The sequence below is a fragment of the Odontomachus brunneus genome, unplaced genomic scaffold (genome assembly GCF_010583005.1).
Source record: "Odontomachus brunneus isolate Ranch 3 - 2012 unplaced genomic scaffold, Obru_v1 Obru_scaffold_065, whole genome shotgun sequence".
Classification (NCBI taxonomy): Eukaryota; Metazoa; Arthropoda; class Insecta; order Hymenoptera; family Formicidae; genus Odontomachus; species Odontomachus brunneus.
Genome location: NW_022639515.1, coordinates 1,444,970 through 1,464,913, shown reverse-complemented (window position 1 = coordinate 1,464,913; position 19,944 = coordinate 1,444,970). Strand labels below are relative to the sequence as shown.

Here is a 19,944-nt window from a genome sequence, read left to right as displayed (position 1 = left end):
CTGGCTAATTTTAGGTCGTGGGCGTCGGTGTGTCGAGTCGAAACCAATTCAGAGCTTGTGGAAAGACTCCACAGGATATTAAACGACGCATCCCTTCGTGACGTGAGATCTTCCTCTAACGAAATGGTAGAGATGTGACGCGTTACTCGAGATTCAATTTGGAGGATATGATGACTTGAAATCTGAGAAAATCAAATTGTTCTGATAAGGATTCCCTTTTTCTCTCTTACATATGCTTGCTTAAATAATCGTATTCATTAGATCTGACACAATTTAATTATTCTCTATATTAACGTCAACTTTCATAAATTTACCACTAAAGGTCTTATATCTCCAGTTTGTGTGTCGTAAACATCTTTGGCCTCATAATAAAATTAGAGTTCTCAGAACTTGAACAGACTATTCAAGCTGTTTAAAACACAAATAAAGATAAATTTTAAGTGCAAATGAGTAAGGTCTCGGAGTCGGAGAAAAAAGGAAAATATTCGGGAAATATCAGTTTTTTTCGGCTACTGAGTCTTAAAAGTCTTAATTGAAAGCTACTGGGAAACTAGATATCTATTATTAGAACATTATGCGAATGACAACAGCGGTAATACGCATTATTATCATAATTCCGAGCTGACGTGAAGGCTGACGCTGAACCGTGGACTTTGCGGTGACGGTCTTTCTGGTTCGGTGAAAGGTGAGCTTAGGCTCGGCCAAAGACCGGTTGTAAATATGAGTCGCGCAAACTGCCGCTCTTCTCGAGCCATTAGCGCGCGAATTACACGAAACAGATAGCGAAAATGCGCGTTTACAAACTGTCGAAATCGTTCCCATTGGGCGCGTAAAAAACGTTCGTTACGTGTGTGATTACCGCACGCGGATAATCGTCCACCTCGTTTGCGCAATTGCGTTTAGCCTCAATTTGTAAACATCAGAATTACGATAATATTGCGTAACACAGCGATAACAATTGCTGTCCCCAGAATAGTCGTCCACTCGGAGCTCCGTCGCTCGGCGATTCGAAAATCTCACGTAATCTACACGACTAATCTACACTGAGAGAAAAGAATGGTTGACTGAAATTACAGTTATTTTTGGCCCCAATTACATATTTTTTTGTTCCAACACGAAAATGGTAGTAGTAATATGTATACAATATTACTGTCGCTACACGGAGAAAAAACGAGTTTGGTTGAAGAGTAACCAAATCTCTAGTGAAATATGAACGAAGCAGAAATTCGATTGAAATTACCAAAATTCTGTTCAAATTGACAAGATTTCTGGTTAACCTGAACACACTTGCAAATTCTAGTCAGAAGTCCTACTAACTTGAAAGTTGCAGGTTTTGGTTAGCCAAAAATCTGATCAATTTTTCTGGTGACTTTAACAGAAATTTCTGCTTCGTTCATACTTCACTATTTGACGTTTGGTTAATCCAATCAAACTTTTTCTTCCGTGCGTAACATTATAATAGAATTCAATAAAGAAATTTTCTCGCCTATAATTTACAGTAATTATCTTTCTATGTAATAATAGTTACAAACACTTTCCTCTCAGTGTAACGCTCGAGTCGACGCGTTCTAATTAACGCAGTGCAGTCACCGTGATCAACGCGCTAAAACATTCCGCCACAGTCGCGCCTCCGGACAGAATCTTGTTTACGTATTACGTAACTTCAAACTACATTCCTGATCATTTCTGATCCACATTCGCGCGAGTTTCGCCCGCGATAATCGCGAACCGAGAGACGCGCACGCCGCCTCAACTCTGACCTTTACCTTCGTTTTCTGCTTCAAGAACTTTGTGATTTTGGAGATCGGATTCGGCATCTTTGGCTTCGGCATCTTCGGCTCCCGGTTACTCTCGACGAGTACGTAAAAATCGCGGCCGGCCGTTTGGCTGTCTCGACACCGCGATTCCGCGTCTTTCCTCTTCTGTCTCTCGCGCACGATCGCGGGATTCGTTTACATTATGTTTCTACACTCGCGAACAACTGTGCTCGCTCGTCTGGCATCAAGTTTCGCCCGGAAGAGACGAAGAGCAACAGGCGAGCCACGGCAGAGTAACGCGACCTGACTCCACTTTCCGGAATATAAACACGACGCTTCTCCAGAAACGGTCACAGCGAGCGCACTACTAATCAGCCTCTACTAATCACTGCCCGTTAACACTCCTCTTTAAGTGCTAATTACAGATCATACTTAAAACGGCTTCAAAGCGTCGAAATGTGACTCGAGTCGCGCGCGCGCGCGCATTTCAAATCACACTATTCAAGCCCTGACCTTTCTCTCGCAGTTCAATTTTTTAATCTCTCCTTACTTATCTCTCCTCTCTCGCCTCTTTCTCACAACATACACTATTTGTCGGGCAATGATACGAGCTTCACTTCACGAGGACTGAAGCCGCACTGGAGCTTTCGGGGTAAATCTAATACGTTCATATAAGTCGACAGGAGCGCAAGGAGGGGAGAAAAAACGAGCGGCGCATATGCTCCGGCAGACGCTTTCCTCGCGACTGCGCATCCCCGGTCGCGCAGCACGTGCTAAGCGATAGACGTTCTAAATACTCACGCGGATGCTCCTCTCTCGATCCTGAGCCATCGGGCGAGATGCGGCTAACGTTAAATTGCGTATCGCGGCTCTCTGTACGAGGCGAACAAATCCGGTGCTCGAAGAAAACTTTTAATTAAAAAGTTTCTTGGACAGCGGAGAAGGAGGGAGAGAAAGAGAGAAAATATGAGCGTGCGTGTCGCGAGTTATTTGCAAATTCAAATTGGTTTCGCGCGAGTCGACAATCCTTTCATAAAACACCACCTTCCTTCGCAGAAAATTTCGCGCGAGTACCTTCAGCTCGCGGCGGTTGTTTCCAGCGAAATCCGATCGGACGCATTTTTGCACGACGACCTGCGCTCTTCTCCGCGATGAACACATCGCGCGAAATCCGAAAATAAACGAAGGCGTACACGCGTCGCCCGCAGGATGTCCGATCGTTTATTTTCGAACGATCGACTCGGAAATGTATTTAAAGATAAGACATTCCTTCACGGCTGCGAATATATATGAATCGTTCGTCTACGCCGCGAAATCGTATAATAATCAGGGACGATACTCCGAATATTTACGATTGACATTACACGCCTGACGCAATTTACACGGAACCGCTTTCGCAATTTCGTATTCCCTTGAGAGGTCAGTTTTTATTACCCGGAATCGATATCCGGATTACGATCATCAACATATACCCTAATCTCTCCTCAGTAGCTACTTTATTTGCCTTGATAAGAAGTTTATTATTTATCTCTGGCGTCACGCTTTTATCCCGCTTTTGAAACTTCATTAACCCGCTTTTCATTCATTGTGAATGAAAATGTGTAGAAAATAAATATTCGGTGGGTACTAATAACATTATTTACTACATTCTAAAAAATTTTAAAATTAAATATTTAAAAAAATTCATGAGAAGCTGAAGTTTTAAGAGAATATGTATATTTTTTTTATTTGAGAAATATTTTACATTAGTGTGAGCAAATATATTGTTGTTGGCACCCATCGCGAATAAATATTTTTTCTCTTTTACATCTCCTCTCAATGTTTCTTCTGTTTTTCCTCTCAGTGTTCTCGTTTCTTCTACGAAACGCTCCGCATAGCGTTGAAAACAGGAGAATTCATAAAAGAATTAGTGCGAATCACTTCTAACCCCACATTTCGTACAATTTCGGAAAAACGTACGCCACGTTGTTGTAAAAAGAACAGACGCATAAAGAAGTATCTTTCCAAGAAGCGTTCCCTGCGCCACATCTGTGCCAATTTGCACCGCGACTGTGTCAATTCTCGTTCATAATGCATCGCCATTATGCAATGGCCAACCAGTTCATAGAGTATGACTCTTGACACACATTGATCTATATTGTCGGATGTTTACATAATGCGACATGCACGCGGCGCTTATTACGCGTACAAGAATGTGTGCAAACTTCATTTGTTCGCAAGTCAGACGACGACATTACTCGCGAAGTATTTCTACACAGCGAAACATTGTGACCCGTGTTGATAGTTGTTACTCGAAACTCATTTCAAATGAGCCAGAGATCTGAATTCAGAGTTAAATGAAGGTTTTTCAATTAAATCGCGATTACAGATATTGTAAATGTTACATATATCATAGTCTACTTCTACTGAAAAACTTGGACTTAACTCTGAATAAAAATCTGAGCACTTTACATGAGACAAATATCAATTTTAACAGGCCTTCGAGTTAGATGTGAATTTTTCAATGAAATAGCGATTATGAATGTAACGTCATATCGTACAATTTGCTTGAAAATTTTAAATTTACATCTGAATCCATGTCTGAGTTTAAAAGAATTTAAAGTAGTTACTTGAAACTCTCTCTTGTCCGTGAGATACTCAGATCTGAATTTAGAGTTAGAGATTTGAGCTATTTTTATTTAAATTGTATGATACATACGATGTATTATACATATAATCGCGATTCAGCTGAGTATCTCGTATCTAACTCCAAATCTGAGAATCTCATCTGTGCTAAGTTTCAAGTAACGACTATTAATACGAAATTTAGTCACCTGATAATGATAATAATAATTCAGAAAACAAGTTCTATTACCGTGAGACGGTCACTCCAAGCTGCGTAGGAACGCACTTTCCGCCTCCACCTGCGTTATACGCAACCGGGCGCTACTACATTCTCAGCCAGGCACGCAACAAGGCGAAGTTAACGTTCTGTTGACGTCTCCTTGAGATCGATAATCTCCGTTGTCTCCGACGCGGCATTGATTCGCGTGAGAAACGTGATTTCTGCGAGATTAGGGTTCGATCGTGCCGCGGGCAATCGTGCGCGAATGGAGATTCACGGGAAGTCGCAACGAACGGAAACCGTGTCGACATGTGAAGAGACGGTATAATAACGTGGACATACGATGAGAAAAAAAGGAAAAGAAGACACTGTTCATGCGCGAGTCAGAGAGAAAGAGAGTACCGAATGAAGTGCATGCTGCATCTAAATTCTAATTGAGAGTACATTCCACGACGAGGAGGAACACAGATGTACATGCAGTCTGTTTCCGACGATGTGCAATCAATCGGTACAGTAAGGTAAAAGTATTAAAATTCCCGGATACCTAATCCTGAATGTTCTTATCGTTATGGTCTTTAAATACGAATATTTGAACTTTCAACATAGAATCTATGTACATATTTAATATATGTATATGTTGAATCGATAACTATTGCCAGCTCGAATATCATCGAAGAAAGAAACATAAGTGATCTTCAAATTTTCAAAGTTATTCTACTTAAAAAAAAGAAGCTTTTGATGGTGTATGTGTGTGTGATTACGCTTTTTTTGAAAAGCGTAGATCTTAAGGTCACTTTTGTTTTTTGCTTCGAGAATATTCCAGGTGGCAATAGTTATAAACTCACTTTGTGTACATTTTATATTGAGAGTTTAAATGTTTGTATTTAACAAGTAGAACATCAAGAACGTTCAGGATGAATGAGGCATGTGAATGAGCATTGGTGCTTTTACCTTACAAGTCGTATGAAAAATCGATGAACCTGATCCAAAAAAAAAAGGCCGGACAAGAGAAGAGAGTTCAATCGTCCATCGAATGTCGTTAGCGCGAAACCGAACCAAAGGTTTCCACAGGGTTATCGTCTGTGCACATTAATACGAGACTGGCGAGAATGCGAGGGTGTGTAAGTAGCGACAATTTCGACAAGGTATCTCTACAGACTATCCCGTGGGAGCTAAAACGCACTATGAGTGTCGCGGTCGGATGCACCGACGTGAACCATCGAAGCGGGCAAAGCGGCTTTGGTGGCCGGTATAGCTAAGATAAAACACAAAACGGTAAAGGCACGGCCGCAAGAACATCGCGTGACAGATGTCGGGTGCACCCTAAGAGAGATCTAAACGAGGTCTAGGGTGCGGCGGTGTTATCTAAGAGAGGTGCATTGTTGAACATCGAGCAATTAGGGTGCCTATATATAGAACGTATAGAGAGATGCGTCATCGATCACCGAGAGGAAGGAGGAGGGAGCGTATTTATCGATACCTCCGAATCCTGGATCTGCTCGGAATCGGCCGACGTGCTCGAAGTCTTCAGGATGCTGTACAGCTTTACGTAGGGGGCCTTGATCAGCTGTCAGCCAATACAATCGGCCGTGTTTAACAAGTCTCCTGGTCGCAACGTCGCGACGGGTCTAACCGTTCGCGCGATCCTCGCGTCGATAGTCGACAAAGGCCGCGCGTTTTTTCGCGTCGACGAGGAGGGCGACGACGAGAGCAACGTCGATGGTCAAATAACGGAGACTGAACTTTGACGCTATCGATAACGTTAGCGCGCGCGAATCCGGGTCGTTTGACGTGCAAACGGCATTCGACACTGCCGGCGTCGGTCGACGTGAGGATCGGGTTATCAGTAAAATAAATACGAGCGTTGTTGCAAATGTCAAGGGAGAAAGAGATCGACGCGCAATATCGGGAACAGTGATGTGATCTCTTTCTCTTCCGTAGATTCAACGCGACGCAGGAATGACGACAACGTCGCGATTAGCAATCGAGATGCGTTGCATTTTTCGTTGAAAATTGCACGATTTTTCACGGAGAATTTATCTAAAGTCCGCTGATCTGTCACGCTTTTGATGGAAAAGTGAATATGCTTCTAGAAGATTTCTCACTTTTCAATCTCCAATTTTCAGTAACTTCGCGACGGATATTGTTGATCGCGGGAGAACCAATTGTGAATTCATCGGGAGAAACGCTTTCTGATCACTAATCTTCACCTTGGCGACATTCCGTGCTGAAATGACGTATGCGAATGATCCAGACCGCTGGTACTCACCTCCCAGGACTCTCTCGTCAGCTCTGTGATCTCATCGCCTTCGTGACCGCGAGTTTTGCCCTCCTCCGTGGAATCTGCGCCCTCGCCGGCCTCGTGCGGCGACAGTTCCGGCGACAGGTCCGTGTCAGTGTCAGACAGGATGTAGCCGCGCTCCCGCCAGTAATTCTCGTCGAGCTCGCCGTAGAGCGTCGGCACCCACGCGTGAATGAACCTATATAGGTCGTCCACTCTGGAGAAAAAAAAGGAAACGCACGTACGTCAATTAATATCATTTCGCAACGATTCAAAAAAATATTTTGCTGGTCCAGGTAGAATTTTGCATGTCACAGTTAAAATCTTTCTCGCTATCTGTATAATGGTATCTGTTGGAAAAGTATCTGTGGTACGTAAAATTTACAGCAATATTTACAAGCAAAACATGTGACCATGTTCAATCTCACATTTTGCGGCATCCGAAATCTCAAATTATTTTTTAATAAAATTGTAGCTATTCATTAATAGTTTAAAGATATATAAGACACATCAACATGATGTGTGTCTCATTATTTGGAAAAAATCGGTTCGAAAAGATACGTATTTTATCAAAATAAATGATATCGTTAGGACTCTAACAAAAAACGTATCGAAAATGTTGCAAGAAATGGGATGAAAAGTTATCAAGAATAATATAAAAGTGAAGCCCATCACCTTGATACTTATATAATTTTAATTATATCATAAATATAACTTTAATTACTATATAACTATATAATTACTATATAATTATAAATATTATATAACTTTAATTACTCATGAATAGCTACAATTTTACCAAAAAATTTTTAAGATTTTGCTTGGCATAAAATGGGGCTAAAGCTTATAAGAGTTTGGCCGCTCTTCTTAAATGAATGTGAGGTTTATAGAGTACATTCGTTGTCTCTCGTTGCTAAACTTTTTTGCTACCACAGACATTTTTATAAGAAGCCTGACTGGTTTTAATCTAGATGGACTCCACAGGGAGAGAGAAAGAGAGAGATTTCCCTGCTGAATCTCAGAAATAGTTCGTATAGAAATTCTATCTCTCTTTTTCTCCCTGTTGTTTACATATTGATTAGATATAAAACCCACGCGATATCGTAGTGTCTTTGCTATATTAGCTAATTTCTCATATTTAGGTCATTTTCATGACTGCAAGAATATTTTTTCGAGTGCACGGCTCAAGGTATCTCGAGCCGGTCCCCAGTCGTTGAGCGGAAACGCGTTTACCTGCGATGTACGAAGGGCATGACGTTCGCCGCCGCCGTTCTCACGTGCCGCTCGTAAATGAAGTTGAGCATACCGCTGAACGCGCTCATCGTCCAATTCATAACCGTGATATCGCACGGCGCAATGACGTTAAAACGGCGAGATCGATAATTCGTTCAGAACCGAGACACGTCTGCGAGAACGACGCAGACGACAACGACAACAACGTTACGACGACGTCGACGCGCACCAGCGACTCGGAACAACGTGTCAGCCGCGGCGTAACGGCACACGTATTATCTAACTCGATTCGCGAGACTTCGCACTTGGTGCGCTATCAGCGCGGCCTGCCTCGAGCTCCCCGACGACTTCGACCACCTGTCGCGACCACGGCCGCATTTTCCGTTTCCTCCTGCCGACGTGTCTCCGTCGGGAGAGATATTTTGCGCGGGGAAATCTCCGTCGCGCGACGGAGTCTCTCGAAATACACACAACCACTTGGGAAATATATTTCCACACGTAGAACACGTAGGAAGGCGCCGCGAGCAGCCAGCATCTACGTCGCGGGGACTCGTCGAAGTGACATTACGCGTCACGTGCTGATTCGCTCGGTACACCTGCACCTATATTTCGTTCGCGCTGCGAGACATCGCGAGATAGAACTCGCCAATCGTGCGCCTCGCAGGCCCGCGGCTTAGCCTTTTTCACCGTCGCGATCGCTTTACACAAGTTTCTTTATTGTAAATCCAATAAACGCGCAATCTATCCCAACATACTCGACACTATCGTACGTCGTACTAAAGAAAAATATGAGCACAGAAAAAGATAAGATTTAAAACTAAAACTCTAGACATAGACTAGATACTGCGTATCGCTCTATTGCTGTGCCCTCTTGAGATATTTAATTTTTAACTTATCTGACTGTATTTTTAACTTATAAAACTGTCGCACGTCGACAGATTTTTATCGACTATTTTAATACTAGATTTGAGGCTTTCACTTTAATGTTCAACGCAAGTTTCAATCGCCAAAGGCGCGGCGATTCGCGTATCACGGAGAAAAATATCGTCAAGAAAAGCGATTACTCAATTTATCTATTTGTTGCTGCATTTACTTTATCTGTTTATGCTCAGTTTTCCTTCTTCTGAATAATAGAGGACGCGACGAAATAGTCCAATTTTTGTTCGCTTCAGTTATCATGTTGCCGATATCAACGGGCGTCAATTTTGACAATCTTGTGACAATCACGAGAGCACCACTAAAATTTCTATTCTTAGTAATTTCGCAATTAATCAATAACATAAGAGTCGTTCACCTAGAACGCAGATTGTTACGTGGAAAAGGGATCGATAGGTCGTCCTCGATAAATCTTGATCTGGCGCGAGCACTCGGGACAATCTTAATCGTGTATTATTGCCCGATGCGATCGCGCAATACCGCGAAACAGCCGATAGCTTTCGTGACAAACAAATGGTCGCCAAAAAAAGAGAACAGCCCGCGCGAGAGATTTACGTGATATCATGATGCATGATTCGCGCGTGTGATCGACCGACTTGAAATTCCGCGAATGGAGATCGATATCTTAGTCGGGGCTGTCTTCGCATCGATCTTTTTTCCCAGAAATGGAAATCAAAAATATTTTTTCCATGTATATCAATACGAAACGAGATAAGCATGACTCCGGCGATAGTACAGTGACCAGAAATCCCAGGGACAGTCTCGGGTTTTTATTCTTTCTCTCGGATTTTCCGGAACACTATTCGGGACGCCGATTGGTCTTGAATTCGGCCAAACTGTCTTGGTTTAACTCGACTCAAAAGATTTTTAAAGTACTTCTGACAAAAAAAGACCTCAAAAGAATTAAACTCTGACAATTATAGTAACTTCTTAATTTTAAGTATGAATAACAACAGTTTTATCTTAGTTTCTATTTTCACTATAGATAGATAGTAGGTCTTCATTACGTGGTAAAATTATTTTTCATATGTCTATAAATATTTGGTTATCTCCACGCTCGACACATTTATGAAGTATCCCGGACTTGGAAATCCCGGTGCTGGGAAATCTGGTCACACTATATTAAGATTCCTGGTCCCACTGCTGCAAAATCCTGGACTGATGACATCAGATACAAGAAAACACATGCCAAAAATGTTTGCGTCTTATTTTCAAACAAAAAGATACCAAACGACACTGCAGATCGCTTAAGCATACTTGTAAAGTGCTCCGAAAATCTTTTCCTTTTGACAGTCAATAAATAGCTTTAGAATTAACGCGACAAGATAAAAAAATTAAATTAAAAGAAGAAAACTGCTCGTTAATTTTAAGGCTATTAACTATTAAGATAAAAAATAAAGTAGGTTTTTGAGCGTTTTCAGGTGCTCAAGCAATCTAAAATGTGCTTTTATATAAACATCTTTTTATTTTAAATACGCAAGAATTTTGGACCGCGTTCTTTCGTTTCTGATCATTCATCAGGGTTTCGCTGCAGGCGAGATCAAGGGGCCTTAAGTTACGCGACGCTTCCCGCAGAAGCGACTGCGACATTCCCCCCGTTTGATTTGACGCGATTGTACAATCGACAGTGTTATGTCTAACGCAACAAAAAGTGTATTCATTCGTCACTCCGCTGATTTTTAAATGCATCCGCGAGCCCGAAGAAAGCAAAACACCAGCCGCGGCGCGGTAAACCTTGATCGAGCATCAGCGGGCGTATAAATAGAAGATCCGGCGGCAGAGGCGAAAATCTATTTTGCGATTCCCCCCACGAAAAGAAGCACGTGTCCAGTCGTAATGTTCTGGCTGCTGCCGCCGCCGCTCGCGGATGTATGCGCACGCCGACCATATATACAAAAATAACACGGCGAGAGCGTTTTCGCACGAAGAGAATTCACCGCGCGCCTTTCCATTCGAAAAGAAAAAAAAGAAAACCTCCCGTCATCGAATATTTATTCTGGCACGACCGACCGATTGACTTATCGCGGACTACGTGGCGCCCGTTTGCTTTTTTCTCCTCTTCGACGAGAACTCGTTAGCCGTAAGAAAAACAACGAATGACGTAAAAATACGGATTTCAGGAATGCGCCGAATTCCGAAGAGCGCGATTCTCCCGATTACACGCACAACTTTACGGCGGCCACGAGGCGAAAAGAATATTGAGAAATCGAAATCACATCGGAGGTCACTAGGTTTCTTACTGATTACGAATTTTTAGACAAAAACTGGGACTATATTAAACGAGTCCTGCCGAAAGAATCTTCAGATAGAAATTAACTCACTCATTTAGCCAATAATACAATTGTTTGTCTCTAAGAGATTACGTGTAATTTATAATAAAATAGAACTCCGAGAAAATAGAGCTCAAACGCTCCGAACGTTCGCAACATGTAATGCAATCCGAGAAATCTGCAAGTGAAAATTCACGGCGTCTCGAGCTCGGTCGTAATGACAGCACGTGCGTTACATATCGCATTACGATAATTCCCTAGAATTTACGCGTAATCGCAACTCGACGACGTCGTCGCAATGCGTTATGTCGCGCAAAAGGTCTACGCTCTATTGAAATACGAAGAGCGCTTACCTGTTGCGCGGTACGCTGAACCAGTACTCGGGACGCAGCTTCTTCTTCCCGTAGCTCATTATCGGCGTAGAACGCGGTATCTTCTTGTCCTTCGGTCTACCTGTGCGTAGTCTCAGGTACAATGGTGGGTCTTCGCAGGAACGAGCCGGTCGTGGGATCAGTTCTGTATAATTCAGAAGATATACATTAGTATCATGATCGCACAGCTCGCTTAAGTAAAGATATTAGTCGATAAAATCGACCGATTTTTCTTTACATCTGATATATATATATATATATATATATATATATATATATATATATATATATATAGTCCGCGAAAAAATAGGCGACAGGTAGGGTTCATGATTTCATTATAATAAACAGATCTCTTTATAATAAGAAGCTCTCTGTTATACTTCGGACGGTTCTTCGCGTTTGTTTAACAACTACTCAAATCACATGTAAATACATAAAACAGACTGAAAACACGTATAAGTTGGAAAACGAGGCAAGCGCATTACCATAAAACAGAGTGAGTAGAGTAGGGGGTGTCAGAGTAAGAATTATTATGTGAAAAAAAGGATGATGTAACAATGTGACGACAAATATAATAATATTAGTGGTTCGATCGCACAGTTACACTGCAGAAGAATTCGACAGAATGCACGTGCAGCAAGAAATCGTGATGAAATCGAAACAACACCATCGCAGCGACGCGGTGTATAATCGTCCGCAAGATAGTTGCGCAAATCATGTTTAATGCATGGCAATATAAAATCAGGAGCAGACAAAAATAACGTCGCACGACACGCCGAGAGTTGACGCGCGAAAGAAAAAAAAGAAAGAGAGGCGAACGAAAAATCGGGAGATCGTGGCACAAGGAGAAAAGAGCAAGCTAATACTGTATGAACCTACCCAGGCCTTCGAGTTCGGGAAAATTAGGTGCTTGGACTAGAGGGACAACAGAAACAAATGACATTACTGCATTAGTATGAACCTATTGCTAGCCAAATGATGAAACCCGTTGTGCTAATCTGAAATAGACAAAATATTACTGGAAATAAAGATAGAAGGATGATTGAGCAATCTATATGCGGAAACGTACAAACAGATTACTACTGGAATCTGTAACGATCGAACGTCCCGCGACAGAGGCGCAGCTTGACGGCGGTACGACCGCTCGATTGTTACAGAAGAGATTAATATACGTGAAATTCGAAAGTTTGATGCTGAGTATAAGTATTAAAGTAGCAAGTAAAGAGTCGTTTAAACAAGACGCGCGCTCGTTGCATGCAATTCAAACTGACAGCAGCGGCACAAAGGGTTTCAAAATTCTGGAGATGTATTCGTATATATTTGTTTTGTCAGAGGAAATGTTGTATAAATGCTTGTCCAGTTGAATCTTTATACTAAGATGCCGTCTGTGGAAATATATATTTAACGTATCAGTGATATCAGAATCCAAGCTAAGTGATCGATGACCATACGTGATGAATTTTATCCACATCAAATATACATTCTACATAGTGCGAACATTCTTTCTCTCTCGCTTTTTCTTTCTCTCAAATTATACCAGACAGACGTCTCGTATATCGAAGAAAAGCGATAATAGTAAATTCAATGGAATGATACACGAACCGATAATGAAAAACAAATACAGTCTAAAACAACAGTAAACTACTACTGTAGCGAGATAAGCGCATTTGGTTACGAAATAATTCGATAAAAAGTACCTGGTGGTATGTGAAACGAGGAAAATTTCAAATTTAGAAATCATGAGAGAGATTACTCTCCCACACTACAACCCTAATAATTTACAGCCAAAGGCGCTCGAGATACTAAGAGTGGGACGATAAAGTGGCAAAACAACACTGTTTAAAAAGCTGTCTATGCGCTCGGGCAAGTGCAGTGCGTAATGTATATATCCCGTTTGCCATCCTTATCATCGCTCGTTTCTTTCCATCGTATACCATCGATATTGCTAATGTCAATAACGTATCACAACGTAAGAGTAATGAGGGTTCTGTGTGAAAGGAGAGTCTGTTGGAGTAATATATGTCTTCACGATCATTAGACTGTCCATTCCGATGATAAACATGAAGTATGTTACGAATAGAGCTCCTATGACATACGATCGCGATACTTACTGTCGAAACTCACAAAAAGCTCCGGCATATCCTCGACCGAGACCATGCTGCGATAGTCCAATCGCGGTGCCGTTGAGGTCTTGCTGCCTCGACTGCTGTCGACGCTACTGCTGCCGGAGGATGTCAATGGTTGTTGCCTGATAAAAGTACCCACGGACGAGCGCCTGAAAGCAGATATGTAAATAAATAACTATAACGCAAAGAGAGAAAGAGAGAGAAAGAGAGTTTCTCGTAAAACAACATTCCAGACGCTTCTGGACGACAAGTACGCGTTAACTAGCTGCCCGACGTCTCATTGAAATGCAATACTTTTCGGACATACTCGTGGTTCAGAAGCGACGTATGTAATAACACATTAATAATAACAATAACATAACGGGGGATTAACAATCAAGGCGTATCCAGTATACACTGCGAAATAAATCATGTAGCTGCTGAGAGGGGGGTACTAAACACTGTGTAAAATTGATCGTGTGTTGGCTGTAAGCAGTCTGGAGAGTAGTATCGGTAGTGTCTATAACCTAATCGATCTTTCGGCAAATAGTATGATTTACCTGAAAGCAGGAGCCTCAATCCCAGAGTGTCTTGATAATAAAACGAGCGAAAACAATGGAAGAGTGTACAGGAGGGAGAAGCGTTTGAATTGTAGAATCCTCCGGAATTTTGAAATTCAATTTTCAGAATCGCCAGCAGCTCACGGCTAACATACTTGACTATGCGATATTTTATATTCACGATATTTCAACTAACGCGATATTGATCCGACAACGATTATAACGTGCGAGAGGATTCTACCGAAATAAAATGTTCACGAAACAGTAAGTACAAATACAGAAATGGACGAAGTAAAGAGTAAAGATCAAGTGAAAAACAGACGGGATAAAGGGAGAAAGGGGATACAACAATGTAGGGTCACGATCGGGTCCAGACTCACCCGATGAGGCCTCCTGGACCAGGTGAGAACTGAGGATTGCTGGAGTCCTGGGAGAGAGAGGAGGCGGTGAGCGGAGGAGTTCCACCCGCTCTACCGCCCCCGCCACTCTCTTCGCTGGGGGTTTTAGCAAACAGGCCCGAGCTAAAGTCACTCACCAGGTTGATCGGCGAGCTTTTATCCACCACCATTACATATTTTTTTGTTAGTTACATCAGAAATGACAATAAAGCGTTAGTGAAATCTAAAAGCAACGTTAAGCACGACATAAAGATCCCTCGATTTTTGGACATCGCGATCGATCACAGGCGATAGCTTAAAAATTTTCGAGAACGATTTGACTGATTAAATCTCTGCGTATACCTTCGCAGTTACACATTCCTTCCACAAACTTTGTATCTCGCAATAGTTCTCATATGCAAGAAGCCACTCTCACTCTACGCAAGTAGCTAATTTACTTGCTGTTACAACAAATGAGGCTACACTAATCCCATAAGAATTAAACTTTTAAAGTTGACTCTATACGCAAAAAAGCGATGCGCATAAGGCGTAACTGATCATACGAGATAACCTCATTTGTACTCTATGTTGTCTAAAAAATTAGCAAAAAGCAAGTGATAAATAAAAGTTACGTCACACAGAACAAAAGTTCTGGGCGATAAGACTGTTTGTCTTTTCGATATATGCAAATCCTTTGTAGGAACGCGTTTGCTCACTCTTAACATAGAAAAGGAGAAGAATAAAGAGATATAGAAGCGCTTGTGAAAATCATGTCATGTACTGAAAATAACTCGAACGCTAGATTCGCATAATCGCGAATACGACGTGTGATATAAATTTGTTCACCTTGAAAAAACTTTGCTGAAGACGGAAGAGTGATGGGAATCCGCGCTGCTCGGAAGGCTCGACACTTTATCAGAAATGGATTTGCTCTCATCTTCTTTCTCTCCAGTTAAACCCTCCATCCAAGACAGCGGATACGATAGACGTTTCAGCATCTAAATACCAGAACGAGTATGTGAGATATACCATGTAGAAAATCTCTGTTACGTTGTGAACGCTGAGTTTATAAACATACCTTGTTCCTCCGAGTTTCCTGTTTATCGTCCTCCTTGTGTTCTTCATCCTTCTCTTGCTCTTCCGCGTTACTCTCTAAACTAAAGGACACCGAGCTGGCCTTTTTCCTGCCGTTAATAGCAGAGCCTGTCTCCAACGAGCCCGTAATGTTCGTTGGTGCTATCGTTATTGGAGGGACCCAATCGGAAGATAATACAATATCCGCGTCTGAATACACCTTTTTCGATGGCATAGGTTGTACTATCGGAATAGGTGGATTCGGCTCGCGGATATCGATACCAGAATCATGGCACGACAATTTGACTAGAGATCCTTCTTCGTCCTCAGGAATGGCATTTGATTTCGCCGGCTCCGCCTGTTGTAATTATTTATATGTCGGTTTTGTTCATCTCTTCTCGTAATTACTCATATGATTTTGCACCCTTCTTTCATGACAAAGACATATTCACCTTATCGGAATTTAGCGAGTCTTGTTGTTCATCGTCAACAGAAAATGTATTCCGATCTTTGCTAGGAACTGCCCAATGATGATCCAGCATAGAGCGTCTACGCTCTTCTAACGTTCTGCTACCTTGACCGCCGCTGCAAAATTCTTTCTCGCCATTATCTTTCTCCTTCTCTTTATCTTTGGTCGAGGTTGAGGTCTCCTCCTGCAACAAATGTTATTTTCACGTTGCTTACTCGTTAAAGCAGAGAACTTGGCTTCACTACTACTATTGAAGAAATACGTACAGTTTGGAGATTTGTGGGAGTGACAAGCTCTCGTTCAAAGGCCTTTGGAAAAGCATCGCCGTCTCTCTCGGCACTGCTACATACGCTCTCACTGTCGTCGCCCGCCAGTTCAGGGAAATTTTCCTCTTTCCCCGGAGACTGACACTTACGATTATCCACTTGGGGTTTCTTCATGTAGTAAATCTCAGGTTTCTTATCCAAATTACCGGCTTCGGTGTGGGAGACTCTCATGTGCGCGATGTCATAGTAAATCGCAGCGTTGACTACAAACTCCATTGGTGCAATCACCCCATAAGACTCAGCACCATGCTCAATCACAAGAGGATCTGACACGTTTGGATCGAACATGACTGCATTTGGCGTAACTAACAGCACACCACCTACCACACCCTGTAAAAATATTCAAGAGTCAGTGGAAATGTCAAAGAGCTCATATGGAAATGCTATTTATTAGAAGAGAGACACAAAAGAAACATTACCTGACCATCTGTGATATGCCGAACATTAATCTTGAGAAACCTTTCTCTAAATGGTTGCTCATCCTCCTCTGTACCTACGCTGGAAGTCCCAAGGGGTGTCTTTATGCGCTCCATATGGCCTGGCTTTGGTGACACTGGTCTCAGATTGTCCAGGAGCTCTGTGGAAAGAGACCAAGCAGTTTTAGAAGAGGAGAACAGAGCCAAAGTGAAAACACACACTTATCATAAAACCACGTATGTGCATACTGTTACATTCATTATACCATAAGATGTCCCAGATTGATCTTTCTCGACAGTCTCCTACGTACAACGACTTTGCACTTCATGATCGCGTCATTTATGATGGCACAAGGAAAAAAAAACTATGATAATAGGCACTTTATTTTAACCTTTATCACTTTCAAGCAGCGCGAGCGCTGATAATGATCTCGATTCAATGTCTCATGATGTTTAAAACGATACAGAGCTCGGTTATCTAATGGCGCTTTACGGAAGGCTTGTAAGCCGTCTGATGCTTATTTACATCCCACTCGGCACACGTCAGTGGCTCGACCTAACCTCACAGAAAATTCCGATGACTCGTTATTCATCGCAACGCGACGCGCATGCATGTACAATTGCGACAAAATCAGTAATCTCACCGGAGCTTCATCTGCCACGGTATCACAGCTGTTACATAGGACATCGTTACACAGGCATGCGGACTTAGGTTAGGTTAGGTTAGCTTGGCGCGTACCATATTTAAAGCGCGCTTTGCGCCGTGGTCGATCAGCTGACGGTATACCGGGCGATGCAAACGCTCCCAGATGTTTTCTTATTTCCGGATTTTCGAATTTACACGAAAGTTGTAGGAAAATAAAATATTGCGAAAAGAGTCCCGCAAGACATGAGCGCAAATGTAACTCGAGAAATCTCAACAAAAAAATTAAAACTGATTTTAGTTTGAAATGAACAATTGAAATGACAATTTTTGTATTGTTATCCGTCTCGTAATCTCTCGAAAACTCTTCCGAGATCGATTTATGCGATCGAAAATATCGCGTCACCGAGCAGCGTCTGCTGATTTTGTGTTAGCGACAACACGGAGGGAGAGCGTAATGAATTATATATGCGAAAAGAGTGATAAAGTAGTGATGATAAACTCCAAGGCGACATACAGGACGTTCCAAAAGCACCAGAGCCTAGATTTCTCCACGACGGGGAACCTTCGGGCACCGTACTCCTGATGTGCAAAAGTTCTTACATACGATGTGATACAGCTACCGCGTCACTTGCACAGAACTTGAAGTTACCTCCGTGACGAAATTGTGTTTTCCGCGGCGGGCGCCGTGCGGGCCATTCTAGTAGCATATTACAAAAGATATAAGTCCACGAGAAACGTCGCTCGCCGTCGTCCTCTTCCCCGCATGTCGACATTGCAAAACGTGACGACGTATGTACGTGCGCTCCGCGAATATTGCGATCGCGTGCATGATACGCGCTATAGCGCGACTAATGCGACACGACGACGACGGCGGCGGCGGCGGCGGCGGCGGCGGCGGCGACGGCGGAGCGGCCGTGCTCGCGAAGAAGACACAAATAAACTTCAAGTTTGAGCAAGTGTGCATAACAATCTGTTCGGCTATTGTCCCGCTAAACGGCCGACTTGCGTCCGTGAGTCACGAATATTGTGTAACGTTGGAGAACGGAGTATTATTTTCGGCACGTAAGCGCTAATATTTCCTTCGCGTGAATGTACAATGCAGAAATTAATTGGCTATCATTCGCGAATAATTCGGGGAACCATGTCTAGCCGGAAATTAGATACTTTCATATGCGAGGCGTATATTGTAATTATTATCGCGATGCATACATTATAAATACACATGCAAGCAATATACGTACGTTGCAAGCAGAGATATACCACACAGAAAAGAATACATCACTTCCATATTGTAAAAAATGTCTCAACGTTTCTAGACATTTGACATATCAATTTTTTTAGAATTTATACATTTACACGGGGAGAATGTGTTGTAGCAAAAATTATCAGAGAATTTTTAATCGAAATAAATCGACGTTCTGCAATAATTGATTGTTCTTTCATTTTATATGAAATGATTTGTAGTTTACTAACTAGAATGTGCTGCCGAGAATTTGTTATGTTCTTTAGCAAGGTAGACCTTACCGATACTCCTGTCACTAGAGAAACATAGTAAAATTGAAAAAAAAATTTATATGAGAAAAAATCATGATATCATTTCTGTGTACACGTAAGAAAACAGACGTAAAAATGACGTTAAAGTTACATTTCATTTGCAGTATTTTTTTGTAAAACTGGTCTATAATAACAGTATAGTATAAATTGCTATAGAAAGACTAAATTCGACGATCTACCAAATATTATATAAAATAATGTTCAATTACATCAATTTTGTAAGAAAAAGTCAAACGTGTCTAATATTTTTCAACAAGTATATAATAATTTCGGTCATAATTTCTATACGATCCAAAATTAAAAAATTTTGTTGCAATTTTTACCACAATATGTTCTCCATATATGAATTTTTATCACATATGTTTATTTCATCCGTGTTTGTATGAATTCTCTGTATGGATTCAGCACGCCAAAGTTCAAGAATATTATTTCGCTTAATTAAATTCTACAAAATTTTCGACTGAGCGACCATATTAAGATTCGATATTAAGATATTAAGATTCACGTTGGATTCACCTTGAAAAGTACGATAACTTCCGAATGATCGGGCATTCTGTCACGTGGGACGTAAGGGTGAGGTATAACGAGTTTGCCGAACATTATTCTGATTAGTCCGCGCCGACAAACGGACGCCTCGACTATCTACTTTCAACGATAATTGACAGGTGTACGTGAGATTTCAAACGTGTGCGTGTTACGGAGACGTCGTCGACGACGACGACGACGACGACGACGGGCAAACAAC

At 41.9% G+C, this 19,944-nt stretch overlaps 1 protein-coding gene across 18 annotated transcripts in view; it reads right to left on the bottom strand.

Annotated features, from left to right (window-relative positions):
* Positions 1–19,944, bottom strand: part of LOC116846543 (TLD domain-containing protein 2) — a 190,848-nt gene that overhangs the window by 26,300 nt on the left and 144,604 nt on the right. For 9 of the 18 annotated variants that reach the window (XM_032820504.1, XM_032820507.1, XM_032820503.1 and 6 more), the window contains 9 exons: positions 17,003–17,160; positions 16,524–16,913; positions 16,241–16,441; positions 15,793–16,146; positions 15,561–15,712; positions 13,784–13,947; positions 11,655–11,817; positions 6,851–7,079; positions 6,062–6,148 (listed from right to left, as the gene is read on the bottom strand). In XM_032820504.1, the coding sequence (XP_032676395.1) occupies positions 6,062–6,148; positions 6,851–7,079; positions 11,655–11,817; positions 13,784–13,947; positions 15,561–15,712; positions 15,793–16,146; positions 16,241–16,441; positions 16,524–16,913; positions 17,003–17,160 (1,898 nt within the window). Of the gene's footprint in view, positions 1–1,766; positions 2,954–6,061; positions 6,149–6,850; positions 7,080–8,095; positions 8,651–11,654; positions 11,818–12,551; positions 12,822–13,783; positions 13,948–14,717; positions 14,889–15,560; positions 15,713–15,792; positions 16,147–16,240; positions 16,442–16,523; positions 16,914–17,002; positions 17,161–17,265; positions 17,288–18,159; positions 18,181–18,294; positions 18,480–19,944 lie in introns of those variants that run through there. The other 9 variants (XM_032820516.1, XM_032820508.1, XM_032820509.1 and 6 more) reach the window with 9 other exon arrangements.